General features: G+C 35.3%; 1 protein-coding gene across 5 annotated transcripts in view; it reads left to right on the top strand.

The window, feature by feature from the left end:
• CADPS2 (calcium dependent secretion activator 2) overlaps window positions 1-19,852 on the top strand; it is a 572,316-nt gene that overhangs the window by 440,389 nt on the left and 112,075 nt on the right. For all 5 annotated transcript variants that reach the window (XM_058426274.1, XM_058426269.1, XM_058426272.1 and 2 more), the window contains exons 15-17: window positions 7,194-7,257; window positions 10,299-10,422; window positions 12,380-12,400. In XM_058426274.1, coding sequence (XP_058282257.1) covers window positions 7,194-7,257; window positions 10,299-10,422; window positions 12,380-12,400 — 209 coding nt within the window. The remainder of the gene's footprint in view (window positions 1-7,193; window positions 7,258-10,298; window positions 10,423-12,379; window positions 12,401-19,852) is intronic.

The raw sequence follows: 19,852 nt of genomic DNA, 5'->3' as shown, positions 1-19,852 counted from the left end.
CTCATGAGCCTGGTTTTGACCCGAAACCAGTGGCCAGAGAAATTCTGTGCACGGGATGCCTCAATCAGTCACTGACATTGACATGGGATTGCTATATCGAGTTAGACTAATCAGAGCCACTCACCAAGGGACTTCAATTCCCCACACTACCAGCCAAAAACTACAACTACATAGTAGTGGACATTGATGTCCACGTCATTTATTGTATTCATTTTGTATTAGTATCATTTTAGTTTCCTGTCCTCTCTTAAAGTTTTGTTTCTCTATTTCTCTTATACGCACATCATCTTTGGATAATTTCTCTAAATATGTACTATACAATCCTGATATGGTTTGGTTCTGTGTCCCCACCCAAATCTCACCTTGAATTGCAATAATCCCCACGTGTCAAGGGCGGGACCAGGTGGAGGTAATTGGATGGTGGGAGAGGTTTACCCCATGCTGTTCTCATGATAATGAGCAAGTCTCATGAGAGCTGATGGTTTTATAAGTACATTTCATGAATTTTCAGAAACTTAAGGATTAAAAAATCCTAAGATCTTCCAGAAAGAGAAACCAGATTTTATACAATGAGAATGACTTCTCAACATCGATTTATTCTACAAATATTTATTGAGCTCCTACTTTGTGTCAGACAGTGAACAAAACTTTAAAAGATCCTTTTCTTCAACTTTCATTTTGATGTGAGGAGCAATACTGATATCTGGAAAACAGTAACTTCATAATTCTGAAAAACTATCATTTCCAACCTAGAATTCTATACCTGCAATAGTTTCTATTAACAGTGATGGTAGAATAATGATATTTTTAGACATGCACTAAAAAAAAGTTCCTTTTATATTCCCTTTGGTGAATTGTAGAATTTACCAAAACCAGGGGGAAACAAAGAGGATCTAAGATCCCTGAAACTGGCTGGGTGCAGTGGCTCACACTTGTAATCCCAACATTTTGGGAGGCTGAGGTGGGTGACTTACTTGAGGTCAGGAGTTTGAGACCAGCCTGGCCAACATGGTGAAACCCTGTTTCTACTAAAAATACAAAATTAGCTGGTCGTGGTGGTGAGCTCCTGTAGTCCCAGTTATGGGAGGCTGAGGCATGAGAATTGCTTGAACCTAGGAGGCAGAGGCTGCAGTGAGCCGAGATCGTGCAACTACACTCCAGCCTGGGTGATGGGGTGACACTGTGTCTCAAAAAAAAAAAAAAAAAAAAAAAAAAAAAAAAATCCCTGAAACAAGAAATCAACATGGGAGAGAGAAAGGAATCCCTAGAGTGATGGTTAATTGAGACCCTCAAAATGACAGTTGATTTTAGAGAGCAATCAATTCTGACTAGAGCATGTCAGAAAATGCTTCAACGTAGATTAAATTGATAAAACATATTTTGACATGTTGAGACATTTGCCCACTTGGAATAGTTTGGAGTTGCATCAGATTGTACTAGTTTTACTAGAATTTGGAATTGTATTAGATTAAGTATATAAAGAGAGGACATCAAAAACAAATATAAGTATGAATTATGAACAAACTATTGAGCAAGGCATAGAAAGTAATCATAGAAAATACTGTGTCTCAGTTGTCTAGAACATTCTCATAACTAATGGAATGTAGATACTGAATTTAGATCTAACCCCTGCAAAATGATGTAACTATATTACAAGTAAGGAAGGGACAGGAATTTTGTTTATAGTGGGGGAATGTGGTCAAAAAAAAAGAGGGAGCTATTTATGTCCAAGATGGAGCAGTAGGGGATTATATTTACCCTCCCACCTGAAACAATTTTAAAAGGCCCCAAAAATGGGAAAAAATATTTTCAAGGCATTAAGCATAAAGCAATGAAAGTGATTCCTGAGAAATGGAAAAGAAATGAAGTAAGCCCTTTAGTGCACCTGCTTACTGTCAGAAGAGCATTTCCAGGCCATGATCCAGAAAGGGGGAACCTAGGTAGAGCCTAGTGGACTCTCTGACTTGAAGAGGCAGAGCTGGAATTCCAGGGAGGCCAAGGTAGCTAGAGATTTCAGGCCAGAGGTCTAAAGAAGAGAGAGGAGAGAGCTACAGGTGTTTACAAATGATTCCCTGGAGTCTCCGGTTAAGTATTGATCATTTCATATACGTGAGGAAACTATCCAAAGTCTGGCAAAGAACCACAGGAAAGGCTTATGGGGGGAAATCTCTAATGCTAACACACAGGACCAGGGGTAGTTCTAGTTTTCATTACCCAGAGTGGAAAACCAACTCATGGGTATCTGTAGAGTACTATAATCTATAGAGTACTCATTAGGTTTTGCTTCAGCCATGGGAAAAACATTAACAGAACTCTGATATCACCTAATGCGGATTAAAATCAAGATTCAAATAGGTCAAACTGTTTCCAGGTAATTTAAGAGCATTCGTGAATACAGAGATCAAGCATATTTAAAGGAATACAAAAATATCTAGACATCAACAAGACAAAACTATCTCCAGCATCTGGTCAAAAAATTTTAAGTATATAGAAAAATAGCAAAATATGATCAATGAAGAGGATTAAAAAGCCAACCAAGCAAAACTGAGAAGACACAAAATATAGAATTAGTAAACCAAAGGTATTAGAAGGACTATTGTTACTATATGTTATATACAACCAGTTAAGGGCATGGATGGTGGACCTACGGCTAACATACTTAATGGTAAAAGACTGAATGTTTTCTACCTAAAATAAAAAACAAGGTAAGGATGTCTGCTCTCACTTCTTATGTTCAAAATTGTAGCAAATGGTCTAGGTAGTGCATTGATTCTGAAAAAAAAAAAAAAAAAAAAAAATTCTTTGAAGTCATCCAAATTGGAAAGGAAGAAGCAAAACTATCTTTATTTGCAGGTAACATGATTATCTGAGTAGAAAATCTTACAGAATCTAAAAAATTCTACTCCAATATTTAAGTTGCAGAATCCTAGATAATTTTTTTGAGACAGGGTCTTACTCTGTCGCTCTGTCTCAGGGCTGGAGTGCAGAGGTGTGATCGCTGCTCACTGCAGCCTCAACTTCCCAGGCTCAAGCGATCCTCCCACCTCAGCATCCCAAGTAGCTGGGACCACAGGCACATGCCACCATGCGCAGATAATATTTTCTTTTACAGAGATGGGATCTCCCTATGTTGCCCAAGGATACTCTTAAATTCTTAGGCTCAAGAGATCTTCCTGCCTGGGCATCCCAAAATACTGGGATTACAGGCATGAGCAACCACACCCTGTGATAAATATATAAATATTAATATATTTCTATATACTGGCAACAATCAGAAATTGAAACTAAATATCATCATTTACAATAACCACAAAAAATATGAAATACTTTGGGATCAACCTGATGAAAGATGTGTAAAACATGTACACTGAATAGTATAAAGAATTGCTGAGAAAAATTAAAACCTAAATAGAGGGAGAGATACTGTACTCATGAGTCAGAAGACTCAATATTGTTGTCAGTTCTCTCTAAATTGACCTGTGGATCCAAGGCTATTTCAGTCAAAGTCTCAGTATGATTGCTTTTTAGAAATTAACCTGATAATAGAATTTACATGTAAATGCAAAGAATTTACCATAGCAAAAATAACTTTTAAAAAGGACAACGTCGGAATGTTAACACTGATTTCAAAATTTATAATGCTACAGTAATCAAGATAGTATGCTATTGAAAGTCCAAAAGTAGACTCACACACATATATGGTCTCTTGATTTTCAGTGAATGTACAAGGGCAATTTGCAAAGTATACTTTTTTTCCGACAGATGGTACTGGAACTATTGGATATTCAAATGCAAACTATTGACCTCAATTCATACCTCACCCATGATACAAAAGTTAACTCAAAATAGGTAGACCTAGAAAACTTGGGTGAAAAATCTGTGTCTTTGGGCTAGGCAAAGATTCTTAAATAAAACATAAAAATCATAATTCACAAATGGAAAAAATGTTACCTTGAACTTCCTCAAAACTGAGAACTTTCAATCTCCCAAAGACATTGTTAGAATAAAAAGTTAAGTTACAGAATGGGAGAAAGTATTTAGACAACACACATCCCGCAGTAAACTTTTATTCAGAATATATAAAACTTTTAAAGTTTAATTATAAAATATTAACCCAATTTAAAAAATTGTTTTAACAGATACTTCACCAAAGGAATATTATGCAAAAAGGCATATGGAAAGATGCTCAACATCATTATTCAACAGGGAATTGCAATTTGAAACCATAGTTAGGTACCACTGCATACTTAGTGGTATAGTTAAATTCAAAACAAAGCAAAAACTGAACAGAACAAGTGTTGGCACGGTTCTGGAGAAACTGGGACTCTTATATGTTGTTGATAGGAATATAAAATGCTACAACCCACTTTGGAAAATAACTAGGCAGATTCTTAAAAATTTAAACATTTATCATATGACCCAGCCATTCCATTCCTAGGTAGTTTCCCAAGAGAAATGGAAGCATGTGTCCACACAAAGACTTTTATATTATTGCTCTTACCAACATTATTCATAGTAGCCAAACTATGAAAGCCAAATGACCATCAGCAAGGAATAGATACACAGTGTATGCCATGCAATGGAATACTACCCACCAATAAAAAGGAATGAACTCTTGATATATACAACAGCATGAATAAATGTCAAGATAGCTATGCTAAGTGAAAGAAATCAGACCCACAGAAGTAATTACTGTACATTTCTTCTTATTTAAAATTCTAGATATACAAACTAATCAAAATTATAGCAAGGAAATGAGTAGTTGCCTGTGGTCTGGGGGGAAGACTTGCAGGCCATGAATTAACTTGATTATAGTCACAAGTATATACATATGTCAAAACTTAACCAAACCATATATTTTAAATATGTGCAGTTCCTGAAACAAATGAAGGCTACATACTTCTCTTCCATAGTGGAAAGTTAGTAAGATAGTATCTAAAATTGAAAAATCAAGAAGTAAAAATATTAAAGTACAATTGAAGGATATAAACTTTAAATGCCAAAAGAATCAGCTAAAAGTTGACAGCATTTTTTTTTTATAGAAAGCAGAAACTGGAACTGACATAAAGGATTTCTGGTTTTCATTAAAAAAAAAAAAAAAAAAAAAACAGATAAAAGAAGTTTCCTCTTTAAACTATGTGTATATATATCACTTTGGTAAAAAAAAATATATATATACTGTATTTAAGAATAGGTAGGGAACAAAAAGGGCTTAATTATGAGATAAATCTGTGCTGGTTTATTTATCTGTGCAATTAATTTGCCAAAATGGGAATAAGGTTGACTTCAGTTTTTTCATGTTAGGTATATAATGTGGCTGAATTTTATTTGATAATTGAATGTTTTCCACTTTGCTTTGCTGTTATAGAGCTGCCAGAGTGGTAAAAACCCAAAATATTTAGCCTGAAAGGCAGAACAAAATGCTTCTCTTCTTTTAAAACTTGTTTTGTAAAGATTAATTAAGCTTCTATGTAGTTATTTTCTGTACTTTATTGATTCAGGATTACTTGTACTCTGTAAATGTGTTGAATTATTTACACATCATGGGCAGCTAATGCTAATTTAGAACATACCCAGTGGGACCTCAGAGCCCTGAAATGCTAAATGTAATCTGGGGATCAGTAACATTCCATTCATAAAATGTGTCACCCATAGGTTAATGGAAATAAACAATAGGGAAGACAATGGATGGATTATGCAAATACACTGAAAAGATTAAGCAGGGGGAGGGGACTACAAGAACCCAATTTGTGTTTTATTTAAACGTGGATTAAGGTTTATAATATACAAAATGATTAAAGGTACTTTGCTAATTTGCTAATGCTCTTAAAAGCACCACTGCACAGAAGAAACTATCAAAATAAACTGTTTATGGCTTTTTTGTGCATGTGAGTGGAAAGTAGCAGAATACATAGCAGCAAGATTAAGAAAGGACATTTTTAGCAGTAAATACAATGATAAATGCGATGTTCTGTTAATAAAAAACTTGAGTGACTAGATTTATATAACATTTATTTGCATCTGTGTGAGACTAATGAAAGTTTCACGAATATAAAATCCAATCCTAATATAAATTAAACTACTGTTTTGTTTTAAAAAGGAGAAATCAATCTCTTCTATTAAAAAATAGTTGTATAAAACAAGTTAAACTTAACATATGTGCTTTTGGGGAAATATGTTTAAATTATGGTGTGAGAAATATAATTTTATTATGATATCTGAGAAAATATGTCCACTAAGTGCCTGAATTATGCAAAAGGACATGGAGATACATAAACTTCTTTCCAAGTTATTAGTTTGCAGATTTCTAAGTCAGAGCAAGGTGCCATCCTAAGTACAGCCCAGCTGCCTGTAGCACTTGATCCTGCTGTGGGAACTGCAGTCCTGGGAGGAGGTGCTTGGCTGAATCTGGTTCAACAAAGCAAGGAGCTCCAAAAAGATGAAATAGCCCTGATGTTCAGTATTGTTTAAGTGGAAATTGACCTGAAGCAGGACCCCCTGGTAAAGAGCAATAAACCTGTTACCATCAGGTAGCCATGAAATTCTGAGTAGCCCACTCACTCTCCAGCTTTGTCTGACACTGATTTCAGAACATCCCCATGACCTCTCCTCCATTTGTTGGTGTGCAGTAGGAGTATGTAGGACTAGAAATATTTGGGACAAATGACTGTATTCAAAAGAACTGCAGAGGGTTTATGTGTATTGTATGGGGAGGTAGAAAAGTTAGACATCATGGTAGACAGGCAAATGTCAGCAAAGGAAAGAGCTGGAATCTTGCTGTGGTATATGTGGCCACCCTAAACCACAAGTCGCCATAGGAGGAAATGGGGGAAATTATTTCATTTTCTCTTAGAACTTGAATAACAATTCTTAAGCAAGAAATTATTGCAGAATGCATATTATCACTTTACTCATGACCCTTGAGTTTCTTTTATTTACTGTATTCTTTTAACACAAGTATCATCAAAATATTTAGAACCTTTTTCATCACAGCTTATGTTTTTATTAAGTCTTTGAAATCCTAGGGTTAGGTAAACTTTTAATAGTTAAAATTTCCCTGGATGAGTTGATGTTATAATATTTTCTGTTTGTTTCATGGTTCTTCATTAATGCCGAGTAATACAAGCAGGAATTATTTAGTAGTCTTGGGTATTAAATGTTTGACTCTTTTGTTCTTTCTTTTGTTTTTAAAGATACTGTTTTCCCTTTGGACGACCTGAAGGTGCTCTAAAAGCTACACTTTCATTACTTGAAAGGGTATGTTTGAACATTACTTTATAAATACTATTTTCTTTCTCAGTTGCTGTGTATTTTAGTTATTGAACTAGGGAGACAGACCCATTACTCTATGCTCTCTACTGATTCCATCACAATTCATGAGTTTCTCACCTTTTCTTACTACATTCAGACTCTGTCTACAGCACTTCATTCTCCCTGAAGCCTTTCTGAAGCCTCACACTGAAATCCTATCCTCATATTATGGCATCTTTTTGGTAGTAATCGTTTTTCCTACCTCTTTATTTCCCTCATGAAATACTTTTTTTTCAGTCAATAATAATTGTTTTTGCTTTTCAGACTTTACGGTTATCTTTTATTATCCTCCAACTTTGTTTGTACTTCTACCTGTCGTAGTCCTCATGCCAACAAGTTTATCATTTACCATTCACAAATATATCATTTCATTCATTCAATATTCATCTCAGAATTTCTTTCAATTATTCCAGTGTATGTGTTACCTTAAATGAATTCACATATTATAGAAATGTTTCTCCCCCACAAAATAACCAGCAAACAAGATTTTTAATACAGGTAAAAAAATCATTTTTTAAGGAAAATATATTCTCTATTCCTATTTTTATGACAACTGAAGTTTCAAAGAATAGTATTTTTTCATCTGTCTGTAAATTTATTCTTATACTTATTAGATGCTAACAGTTAAATAATGTGGCCAACTCCCATTTCTTACCAGAATTAAAATGAATTTCTAGATTCATCTGTAGCTCATAATTTGATTATTGTAATCCTGATTTATTGACTTCTAACACTTGATCTTGTCCATTTTCTGCTGAATTAATTTTAGATACTATATTGTTTATTAGCATCTCTATTAAAAAGCAAAGAGAGAAGACATTGTCCAGATATTACATCTCCATTTCAGTGATTTAAGAACTTGGGAGATGAGGACTAGAACTGATGATTAAAATGAGATCTTAGGATTACAGATTAATTTTATTTTTATATCCCCGTCTTATCCCTGATTATTGTGGATTGTGTGATAGAAATATGATTGTTGTAATTATGTTTTATTAGAATTTTTATAATACTGAAAGCTGCACGTAACTCAGATTTTTCAAAGTATTCATGTCATCCTATTCATTAAGGTATTATGAATAAAATAAAATCCTTAAGGATTGCTTTATTTTTTGGAACAACATCCCATCGTGGGTACCTAATACAGCTTCTCCATGTCCTGGTTTCCATGGCAGAGCCTCCTTTCTGCCCCCCAGCAGGGAAGACTTAGTGATAGCAGGATGCCCTCCTGCCCTGCATTGACAGGTGGCAGGATGAACAGGGACCTTTATTCCAGTTATAGTCACTGATCACATCTCCTGCTGAATTGAGACAGAAATGTTAAGTGTCATTTCTTTATTTTTATTTCTCTTTACTTACTGATATCGAAAAGTAAAACAAAAATATGCACGTGAATTCTTGAAACCTGTGATACTTTGGAAGAACATGGGATGCAGCATGAAATCGAGGTTGGCATCTCCCTTTTTGCATTTGCCAGCCCTTTACCTGTACTTTGCCAGAAAGTAAGTTTCTGGTTCCCAGATAATATGAAATATTACCTGGGAGACATATACATTCTAATTTTAACAGCCATTTTTATTACTAAAGTTTGTTGCCATGGGAAGTATAATAGTAACGTTCGTGGTTCCACATATGAAACAAAATTAATCTTAAAGTTTAGTAATAATCACATTTAATGGTGCATGTATATTTTTTACTATGCACAAAAGGATTTTTATGGCTGCAAAGTCTAATGTGCAGTGCTAATTAAAGTGCTAAATATTTGTCAGAATAATTGAATTTGATAGAGAGAGAATGATAAAGTTTGCTATTTTCAAAAAAGAAAACCTTGCCTAACAAAATATTTAAAATGTCGTCAATGAGTAGCCTTTAAAAAATGTTGTCAAAGGTCACTGATACTTGGATGATTAAATAAATCAGGGATGATAAAATCCTTAGTGCTGAGGCTGACTTACAAGAGAATGAAATAATACAGCATGAAATGGATGTTTTCATGTTCTTTCAATATTCCTTTCAATATAAGACATAGAAATAGAGCACTTACAAAAGCATTGTCTTCTCTGTATTAACATTCTGCCATATATTTTGTAATCTGAATGAAAGTAAAGCAAGAATAAATGCATTAAATATGCAGAAAGATAGTTTTACCAATAGTGTAATCAAAACTTAATGTGAGCAGTTTTATCACTATGAAGGTTTTAAAGAAAATTATGAGTCAATGTAACAATGTTTATAAGTACATTACATTTTGAATTCTGGATGTAATTGCATTTTCCCCTTGCCCAGTAATAACATTTTTAAAGGAAAAGTCCAAAAACACATTTTAGGAGCCCAACAGAGAATAATCAGTTATTTTTTAAAACCGTATAAAGTTTTTATGTATTTTAACATTCGATACTCCATAAGCATTCATTTCACTAAGGCAAAGAAGTCTCCTCCTCCCTCTTTGAATACGCTGCCATGGTATCTCCAGCAAATCACAATCATTAAAATTTAGTGAGATTAGAGGTCTTGATTTTTTCTTTTCAGAGCTCAGAGATTATGCTTATTCTTAATGGAGTTTTTGTTATTGTTCTCAAATATATTGCTCAAAAGACTCAAGGCTTTTAAATTAGGGATGTGCAAAACAAACTTTATTATTTGTCCCGAGAACTGTAATCTTGATCTGAAACAGCTGCTCTAATGGTGTCATGGGTCCCTGGAGGAAAAGTGACAGTCACACTGAATGGTGACCTGGTCTAGGGGAGGTTTTGATATACATAAATTAGGCTTAGGAGGAGCTAAGGTAGGAGGATTACATTCCCAGTTGGGAAGTGTATTGCAGACCCATTACATCCCCCCAAGTTACCTAGGACCCCTCTCCCTAGTAATAGTCAGATCAAGGACAATTTGTGTAATTTGTCTTTAGTATTTATTTTATGCAACATCTGTCTTTTTTCTTCTATCCCCAACCCTGCCCCTCACCCTTCCACTTCCTCTCTCTGTAGGTTTTAATGAAAGATATTGCCACTCCCATACCAGCAGAAGAGGTGAAGAAAGTGGTCAGAAAATGTCTCGAGAAAGCTGCCTTGATCAATTACACTAGACTCACAGAATATGCCAAAATAGAAGGTCAGTGCAGTGAGCAATTGTCGAAGTGGCAGTGAGAGCCAACAATGCCTATTAACTGAATTTTCTATGAAAAGTCCTTTCCTTTCCTGAACAATCCTGTGCCATGGCAAAGGGAAATGTCTCATTAAAATCTCAGCTGGTGAACTGAAGAGCTTTTTCCTATTCATTGCTTTAATATGCCTCCTGGGACTCTGCTTGAATGAAAGACCCAGGATTCGTGCTTAAGTTGTCCTTTGTTCTTATTTTGAGTTTTCAAAAAACCAAAAGGTGTTTTCATGGGTTGTATTTTTTGGCAGTACTGTAAGTATGTCTAACATTTAAACTATAGGCAGCAAAATCTTTCCTGATCACTAACAGTGTAGTATTATGTAATTTTATTTTCTGTTCTTCAGTATCACTCAAAAAAGGAAGAAACTTGTTGATTATTGAGGGCTGAAATAAACTCATAGAACTTCCTTCGGTTTTTAATTGCTTGCAATGTATTGATGCATTTGAAAGATTAGATCTCTTGAGAGAACTGTGCTTTTTGTTTTTCTTTTTTCAGGCTTTATTCATTAAGGATACTAATTTTTTAAATGTTTAGCAATAAGTAGATTGGAATTTGTGGCAAAGTCACAAAATCAGCTTTTATTCAACAGTTTTATTCAACAACATTAATTTATGTAATTAAAAGTAACAGAAAGTCCTCAAATTTTTTGCTCAAATTGTCATAAAACTGGCTTACGTAATAATACATGAAGGATTAACTAATAGAGGGAAAAAATGCAGTTAAATACTTACCTGAAAATAAAAGTTTCTTACCTGAAAATAAAAGTAAGTCATCCTTTATAAAATTTTAGTAACTTTTTATATAAAATGGTACTTAAAGAATCATAAATTTATGAAGCAGTTGATATTAGTATAGTTTTACCAAAATTCAGGTAGGGAAAAAGACTGATGATAATTGTTTGTGTTATTACTCCTTTCTTCTCACCAAATCTGGTCAAGCTTTCTAACAAGCATACGATAACCAACCTCCTGAGTGATTAACAAAAAAGCCATCTCATCACCATAGCAACCAATATTATATCATGAGAGTAACAACATGAAACCTCCTTAGTTACCATTTTAACTTCATTAATTATGATATCATGTTGTGTTAAAGCAAAAGCAATGAACATTTGATCATTCGGGGAAAGTGGGAGATAAACACATTGGGTTTCAGTCTTAAATACTCATTCAAATAATTTTCATGTTTTGAGAGTATTGAGTATTCTGACACAGATTGGAAGAAATGATATTAAAATAGACATATTAAAGCCTTTCAAATCTGACAAAGATAAAAGTTGTGGGGAACTTGAATAAACACTTGTTTAATGTAAATGTTATGTACTTTACCCAAAAAAACTTGTAAGAATCATTTTGCTCTTAACTGAGTTAATATTTTTGACTATTAACTTGTTCAAGGATACAGAAAAGATATATGCAGTACACTTTATCTTTGTATTTTATAGCCATAGAATCCATTTTAAATGGATAAAGAACCTTTTTTTTGTACACATAAAAACAAGTCTCTGTTAGACAAAAGTCTATGGTAGGGCCCAATGGACAGTGAGCGGGAAACTCTCCTACCTTTTCCCGTTCTGAAGTCACTTCTCTCTTATCTCTGGTCTAATGGAAGAATATTCTGGAAAATGGATCCTAGCAACCCACTCTGGTAGGAATGCTGAGCAGTCTTCTTTAAAAAATAGCAACAACAAAATGCTTGCTCATTAGGTGAGAAACACTTCTATGTTTTTCATCATCTCCCTCTCCCCCTACTTTTTTCTTAAAAAAAAAAAAGTATTTGTGTTTTATCCTCAGGACTAGACTAAGAACCAAATCAAACTTAAATTAGAAAGGAAGTGGCCTTTTACATTATATGAGCAACAAGGGTAGAGTTTGCTTTTCTCCTAAATTCTCTTTTCTTATGTTTTAGGCCCAGCAGAAAAGGAAACAGGTAATTAATATTTCTGCATGCACAAGCCATTATTTCTCATGTGGTGGTGTGATATTTTTAAAGCACTTTGTTGAGACATGATTGACAGGCAAGCTGTACATATTTAATGTACACAACTTGATGAATTTGGAGGTAAATAGCTGTGAAACGATCATTGCAGTCTATACCATAAACCTGTTCATCACCTACAAAAGTTTCCTCCTGCCCTCTTTATTATTATTAATATTTTATGATAAAAATATTTAACACAAGAGCTACCCTCTTAGAAATTTCTTAAAGTGTACTATATTGTTAACTATAGGCATTCTGCTGTATAATAAGTCCCTAGAATATATCTTGAATAACTTAGATATAAGTTAGATATATATATTCTAGATAGAATATGTATCTAGATAGAATATATATATCTAGATAGAATATATATGTATCTAGATAGAATATATATGTATCTAGATAGAATATATATATCTAGATAGAATATATATGTATCCAGATAGAATATATATGTATCCAGATAGAATATATATGTATCCAGATAGAATATATATGTATCTACATAGAATATATATGTATCTAGATAGAATATATATAATTCTAGATAGAATATATATAATTCTAGATAGAATATATATATTCTAGATAGAATATATATATTCTAGATAGAATATATCTAGGATATATATATTCTAGATAGAATATATATATTCTAGATAGAATATATCTAGGATAACTTAGATATATCTTGAATAACTTAGGTAACTTATATATCCTGAATAACTTAGACTTTGTGCCCTATGAATAATACCACTTCATGTTCTCTTCTCCCAGCCCCTGGCAGTCACTATTCTACTCTCTGCTTCTATGAGTTTAACTCTTTTAGATTCCTCATATAAGTGGTATCATGTGTTATTATGTACTGTGACTGGCTTATTTTACTACAAAGCCAGAAATTCCTTTTTTTAAGGCTGAATAATATTCTATTGTATGTATATTATGCATTTTCTTTATTCATCTCTCAATGAACATTTAGGTTGCTTTCAATGAATAATGCTGCAATGAACATGGGAGAGCAGATATCTCTTTGAGATCCTGATTTCAATTTTTTTGGTTGTATACCCAGAAGTGAGATTGCTGAATCCTTTGGAGTTCCATATTTTATTTTTACAGAAACCTCCATACTATTTTCCATAGTGGCTGCACCTAATTAGATTTCTACCAATAGTATACAAGAGTTCTTTCTTCTCCACATCCTTGCCAGTACTTGCTATCTCTTGTTTTGTTTCTTTGTTTGTTCATTTTAAATAATAGTCATCCTAACAGGTGTGAGATGATATCTCACTGTGGTTTTGATTTGCATTTCCCTGAAGATTAATGATGTTGAGCACCTTTTCATTTACGTGCTGGTCATTTATTTGTGTGTCTTTTGCGCGATGTCTATTCAGTTTCTTTTTTCATTTTTAAGTTGGGCTATTTGGGTTTCTGCTATTGAGTTATTGGAGTTACTTAAATAGTTTGGATATGAACCCTTTCTCAAATGTATGGTTTGCAAATATTTTCTCGCATTCTGTAGATTGCCTTTTTCATTTTGTTGTTTCCATTGCTGTTGGTAGTGTGATGTTTTGTCATTGATAAATAGCTCTCTTTTTCTCAGGGCTTCTATTAGATCATTTTGATTAGGAATACTGAAAATGCTTTGATTTTGTCAGAATGATGGCTAATGCTTTGTAGGTAAAGTATAGGCCATTCATCTGTAAAAGTTCAGCAATATTTTTGATACAAATTTAAAGCAAAAAACCTGAGGCTATATGAATGGTATGCATTATGTTTTAAGCATATCCACTAATCTTATTGGAAGCTGTCACAGATATTTGAAGGGCTCTTACAACAAGAAAAGAGGACCATCTTCCTTTATCACTCTTGAAAATAACAGAATAAAAAGCATAAATGCTATTAAATAAAAAGTAAGCAGTTATTAACTTTGAAAGTTGTTAATCACAGGAATGAACAGGGGTTATGAAATCCCATCAGGAAATTGCTAGGAAGGAGTTCGCTGAGTCGCTGAATTTTTAACATTCTATTATTTTTTTCTTGCATCCCTTATCACAATTATTCATTTAAGTACATGTGCCTGTTATGATCTGTTTCTCCTCTCTATCTTCTCTTCAGCCCCATGCAGGCAGGGTCCTTACTGACTTGTTCACTCTTGTATTCCCAGCACCCACCACTGTGCCTGCTGACACAAAGTAGACACTCTGGACTTTGGAGAGAGGTAGGAGATTAGTTAGTTCCATCTGAAAACAATGAAGCGAGAGACAAGTGATGAAGCTTCCTAATCCTAGTTTTCTCATTTTGGTCAAATTTTGTATGCAATGTTACAAGCAAGTTTGCTTGGGTTGTTTTTAACTGAAGTCTTCTATTAAGGGCTCTATTTCTTTGTTGTTGTTTTTTTCCCTACCTTTTTCAATATTTGACCCCAGAAAGTGACAGGAACAAAACACTCAGAGCCACGAAGAGGAGAAAGAACACACCTACAATGATTGCTAAGTGCACTTTAGAGAAAAATGAATTAGAAAAAAATATGGGACTGATTATCCCCTCTTATGACAGCACATTGTAATACCAACAATCCGATGCTCCTTAGCAAACTTTTTCAAACCTCTTAAGGCATTTTTCTCCCCCACAACATTCCTGTTGTAAAAACAGCTTTCATCCTAGTTTACAAACAAGATGTTCAGGGTTGTTCGTGGCTTTCCAGCTGCCATGGAATAAATAACTCAGCCAGCTGGGACTGGACTTAGGTGATCCTTAACCTCCAGAAGCTATGCTTCTTCCCCTGGGAGATATGAAAGGGTCAGAGTGCCCCTTTTTGAAGCCTGGGGCAGAGGCAATGTGTAGAGTTGCCTGATCTCCTTAAAGAGAGGAGAGAACAAGAGGGACTTGTCCCCTATATACCTTGCTTCCACCAAACAGAAATCTTCTCCTCACAGTGACTTAGCAGTCCATACCACTGGTCAACTGGGCAGGTTGGCAACTCTAGGAAATATACTTTTATTAAAATTAAATGCTTGTTTAGAAAAGAGAAAAATCGGCGGGTCACAATGGCTCACACCTGTAATTCCAGCACTTTGGGAAGCCAAGATGGGTGGATCACTTGAGGTCAGGAGTTCAAGATCAGCCTGATCAACATGGTGAAACCCTGTCTCTACTAAAAATACAAAATTAGCTGGGAGTGAGGGTACATGCCTGCAATCCCAGCCACTTGGGAGGCTGAGGCAGGAGAATCACTTGAACCTGAGAGGCAGAAGTTACAGTGAGCCGAGGTGGTGCCATTGCACTCCAGCCTGGGCAACAAGAGTGAAACTCCATCTAAAAAAAAAAAAAAAAAAGAAAAATCAATGTAATTTATGTAATTTAAATTGATTGAAGGGAAAACTAAATTTAGGAATGTTCTGAAGTAACAGACGACAGGAGTTTTTTAGAAATGTTGTTATATTCCAGGGCGAGCATGGTGGCTCATGCCTGTGATCCCAGAACTTTGGGAGGCTGAGGCAGGAGGATCACTTGAACCCAGGAGTTCAAGACTAGCCTGGGAAACATAGTGAGACCCCATCTCCACACACACATACACACACACACACACACACACACACACACACACACGCCTCAATTAGCCAAGTATAGTAGCTCATACCTGTAGTCCCAGCTACTCATAAGGCTGAGGCGGGAGGACTGCTTGAACTTAGGAGTTTAAGGCTGCAGTGAGCCATGATTGTGCCACTGCAATCGAGCGTGGGTGACAGAAGGAGACCCTGTCTCCAAAAAATATATTATATATATTAGTTATATCATGTTATTTACATTTGGTAGCAAGGTAACCTAGCAGGGTTACCTTGTAAGTGTTCTTGGTGGGGTGATGCTTTTAAAAGTGGGTAACAATGAAAATATTAATTACATGTGAAAGAACTAAAGAACTCAAATGGCTTGATAATACTTTGACACTGTAGTCTCTTGAGCATTCTAATAATTTTCCTCAGTTTATACCCTCTAGAAAAGAGTAAAGCTCTACCCAAAATTCATCATAATTTTGTCATCTACTGACTGCCTATGTGTCCCAGAGGTTTTCTTTTCTTTCTTTTTTTTTTTTTTTTTTTTAAAAGAGTCTTGCCTTGTTGCCCAGGCTGGAGTGCACTGGTATGATCTCAACTCACTGCAACCTCCGCCTCCCAAGTTCAAGTGGTTCTCCTGCCTCAGCTTTACAAGTAGCTGGGATCACAGGCATCTGCCACCACGCCTGGCTAATTTTTTGTATTTTTAGTAGAGATGGGGTTTCACATGTTGGCCAGGCTGGTCTTGAACTCCTGACCTCAGGTGATCCACCAGCCTCGGCCTCCCAAAATGCCAGGATTACAAGCATGAGCCACAGTGCCTGGCCTGTCCCAAAGGCTTTCTATTTATACTGCTTCACTGGTTACTTAAATAGCTCTACAAAATAGGTATTTTATGGAGAGTTCACTGAGACTTCTGAAAAAAAGCGTTAACTTGCACAAGGTCCTGCTGTTGCCATTAAAACTGAGCAGACATGCGATTCATACTCGCATCTCTCAGACACCAGAGCCCTCTTCACATTCTTTTCACTGGCTGCCATGCCTCCAAGACTGATTCAAAGTAATGGCATTTTATGATAAACACCTCAGCTGCATCACAAAAGCCAAGGATTAATATTAATAAAAGCCACTCTTTCCAAAAATAATGATGATTATTTAGTAAAAAGAGAAAATGCTTAGATACCAGGCACTATTCTAAGCACTTTATATGTGATGTATCAACCTATTTTCTTTGTTTCCACCTCCACCCCCACCCCCACCCCCGCCCCCGCCCCCAGTGATGTCTTGCTTCATCACCCAGGCTGGAGTGCAGTGGCACGATCTTGGCCCACTGCAACCTCTGCCTCCCGGATAATTTTGGTATTTTTAGTAGAGCGGGGGTTTCACCATGCTGGCCAGGCTGGTCTCAAACCCCTGACCTCGTGATCCACCCACCTCAGCCTCCCAAAGTGCTGGGATTACAGGCAGCTCAATTTACTTCTTAAGAGAATACTTTGCAATAAATAATATCATTATTATTACTTCTCAGAAAACTGAACCTGAGAGGTTATATAGTGTGTCTACAGTCCCATAGCTAGTAAGTGGGAGGTTCGGAGCCCACTATCTGTCGATCTTTTCTTACACTCCCCGCCCTTGACGAGCTTGTCTAGTTAAATTTGCACTGGGTTAAAATCTTTTTGCTTATTTTTCCCCCCACATTCCTCACGATGTCAGGTGTTGAAAGTGATTAAAATTTGCAAAACTTATCCCTAGCCCAGAAGATTTATGCCCCTTTCCTGCCTTATTTTCTTCCACAGCACTTATTATAATCCAACACAATGTATAGTGCATTCATCCCACTTATTGTCCTAGAATGTTAGTTCCAGGAGGACAGAGGATTTTGCATTTTAACAACTTCTTATCCACAGTGCCAAGAGATGTGCCCAGCACATATCTGGTGCTCAGTAAATATTTATTGGATAAACAAATGAATTTATCAGGCTACATAATAGCAGAAAGAACATCCATAAACTGGCAAACTGGCTTGCAAAAAGTCTTTCAAACCAATTACTGAATAATTAAAATTTAGGGCAAAAACTAACCACTAAAATAACACGATTGGAAAAATTAAGCCGTAATTTCATGCCCTTATCACGGCAGGAAGAAGTGGGGGAAGCGCTAATGCTGGATCAGAGAAGCCAGAGGTTATAGATAGCAGTTACATTAACAATGCCCAGTAATCTAGCCTGTTTTGATTGTTTTTGTAATTCAGTGTGCTGCTTAATTGTGACTCATAGTTCTCTTCCATCATCATAGTTCTCTTCCATTGGGAACTCTTCCAATTCTCCACTGGCAGCACAAATTTGCAGAATAAAGGGATTTTAAAATTTCATAATGGGTTAAATAAAACAAAGGACTTCCCTCTAACTGTCTTCTTTCTTTCTTGGGAATTATTTGCATGTTTCGTAGAAACAGTTATTTTGAAAACTGGACATTTCTAGAAAGCAGCTCTTTTTAATCTTGGGGTTATAAAATGCTACCATTTCATTGAATTGCCTCTTTTGTGTTAAGAAATTTTGACTTATCCTGTTAAAAATCAACTAGTTTTCTCCTTTGCTTTAATTTTATCACTAACCTACTAGCTAAATAATAGTGAGATCTTTTTTTTACTTATAATTCTGGCATGCAAAGATAACACTGAAGCATCGTGTTTCCTAATTGTTTTTTAAATCATGTGCCTTGTTGATGCAAATTAGATATTATTTTAAAAGAAGAATCAATTTGTTCTTTGGTTCAAAGACTTTCTCACAGACAAGAGAGCAGTCATACATTTGATAACAGTTCCTACTGTTTCCTGAAAATTATATAGCATATTGTGATTTAAGATATAAAAGGGGAGACTGCTCCCTAGGACTTGCCTGGACATGAGATCTTTTTCATAGACTTGGTACTTAGGCTTATGGTGAACCTAGGAATGTGGAGGTGCCCTGAACAAAAGGTAGCATAGAATGAATAAGCAAAGTCTTTGGGAGGTGAGGATTTTTCTTGGCCTTCTAGTTGCCGGGTTCCCAGGTTTAACCCCTGTGTTCTTATTTTCATAGCCTCAGTTGAATGGGGTAGAGATGCTTTCCCAGAGGCCCAGAGTACCTACTGTCTTTGAGAGGAGAAGTTGTACTGTGGCAGTCCTTACATCATTAGGATGTGTGTGTCATCTGGGTGGCTTTTTAATTTAACACTCCATAGTATACGATAGCAATAAATAATAAATAAAATCTGTTCTGCTTAAGAATGTTTGTGTCTAGAGGCCATGTGTTTATTTAAAAAAGCTGCAGAGTTTGTGGCAATTTTTTGTTAGTGGTGAATAATTTTTACTAATATTTCTAAGATGATGTAACATTTTCTCTGATAAGAGTTTTATGTGGCTCCTTAGGAAGTTAATTTGAATTTTAAGTATTGTCTGTCTCCATGAACTGAAGTTTCTAACACCTAAATAATAGACCTGAAATTTCATCTTCGCATAGGCACCGACAATGGCAAAACGTAATTTGTATCTTAAACCGAATCCTCACCCTAAAAAGAATTGAACAGGTAGTTAAAGAATTTCCATTCAGCTTTTTGGACAGTGTGGCTTGGATAATGAGAACTTGGCCTGAAAGTAAAACCTCTGTGATCATTTCTGCTTCTAAGTCACCTGTTGATTAGGGACAAATTGTTAGATACAAATTGTTTGCTCTAAAATAAAGACAATAACCTGTTGTCTTTTTCTTTAGAATATTTAGGAAATTATAAATTTTTTCAAGGTTTTAGTTTATAAAGCAATATATGTATGATTTGTAAAAACTCATTGCTTGAGCTATACTGATCTAGT

This window comes from Hylobates moloch, unplaced genomic scaffold (genome assembly GCF_009828535.3).
Source record: "Hylobates moloch isolate HMO894 unplaced genomic scaffold, HMol_V3 SCAFFOLD_1, whole genome shotgun sequence".
Lineage (NCBI taxonomy): Eukaryota > Metazoa > Chordata > Mammalia > Primates > Hylobatidae > Hylobates > Hylobates moloch.
The sequence above is the reverse complement of the archived record's forward strand: the minus strand, read 5'-3'. Positions and strand labels throughout refer to the sequence as shown.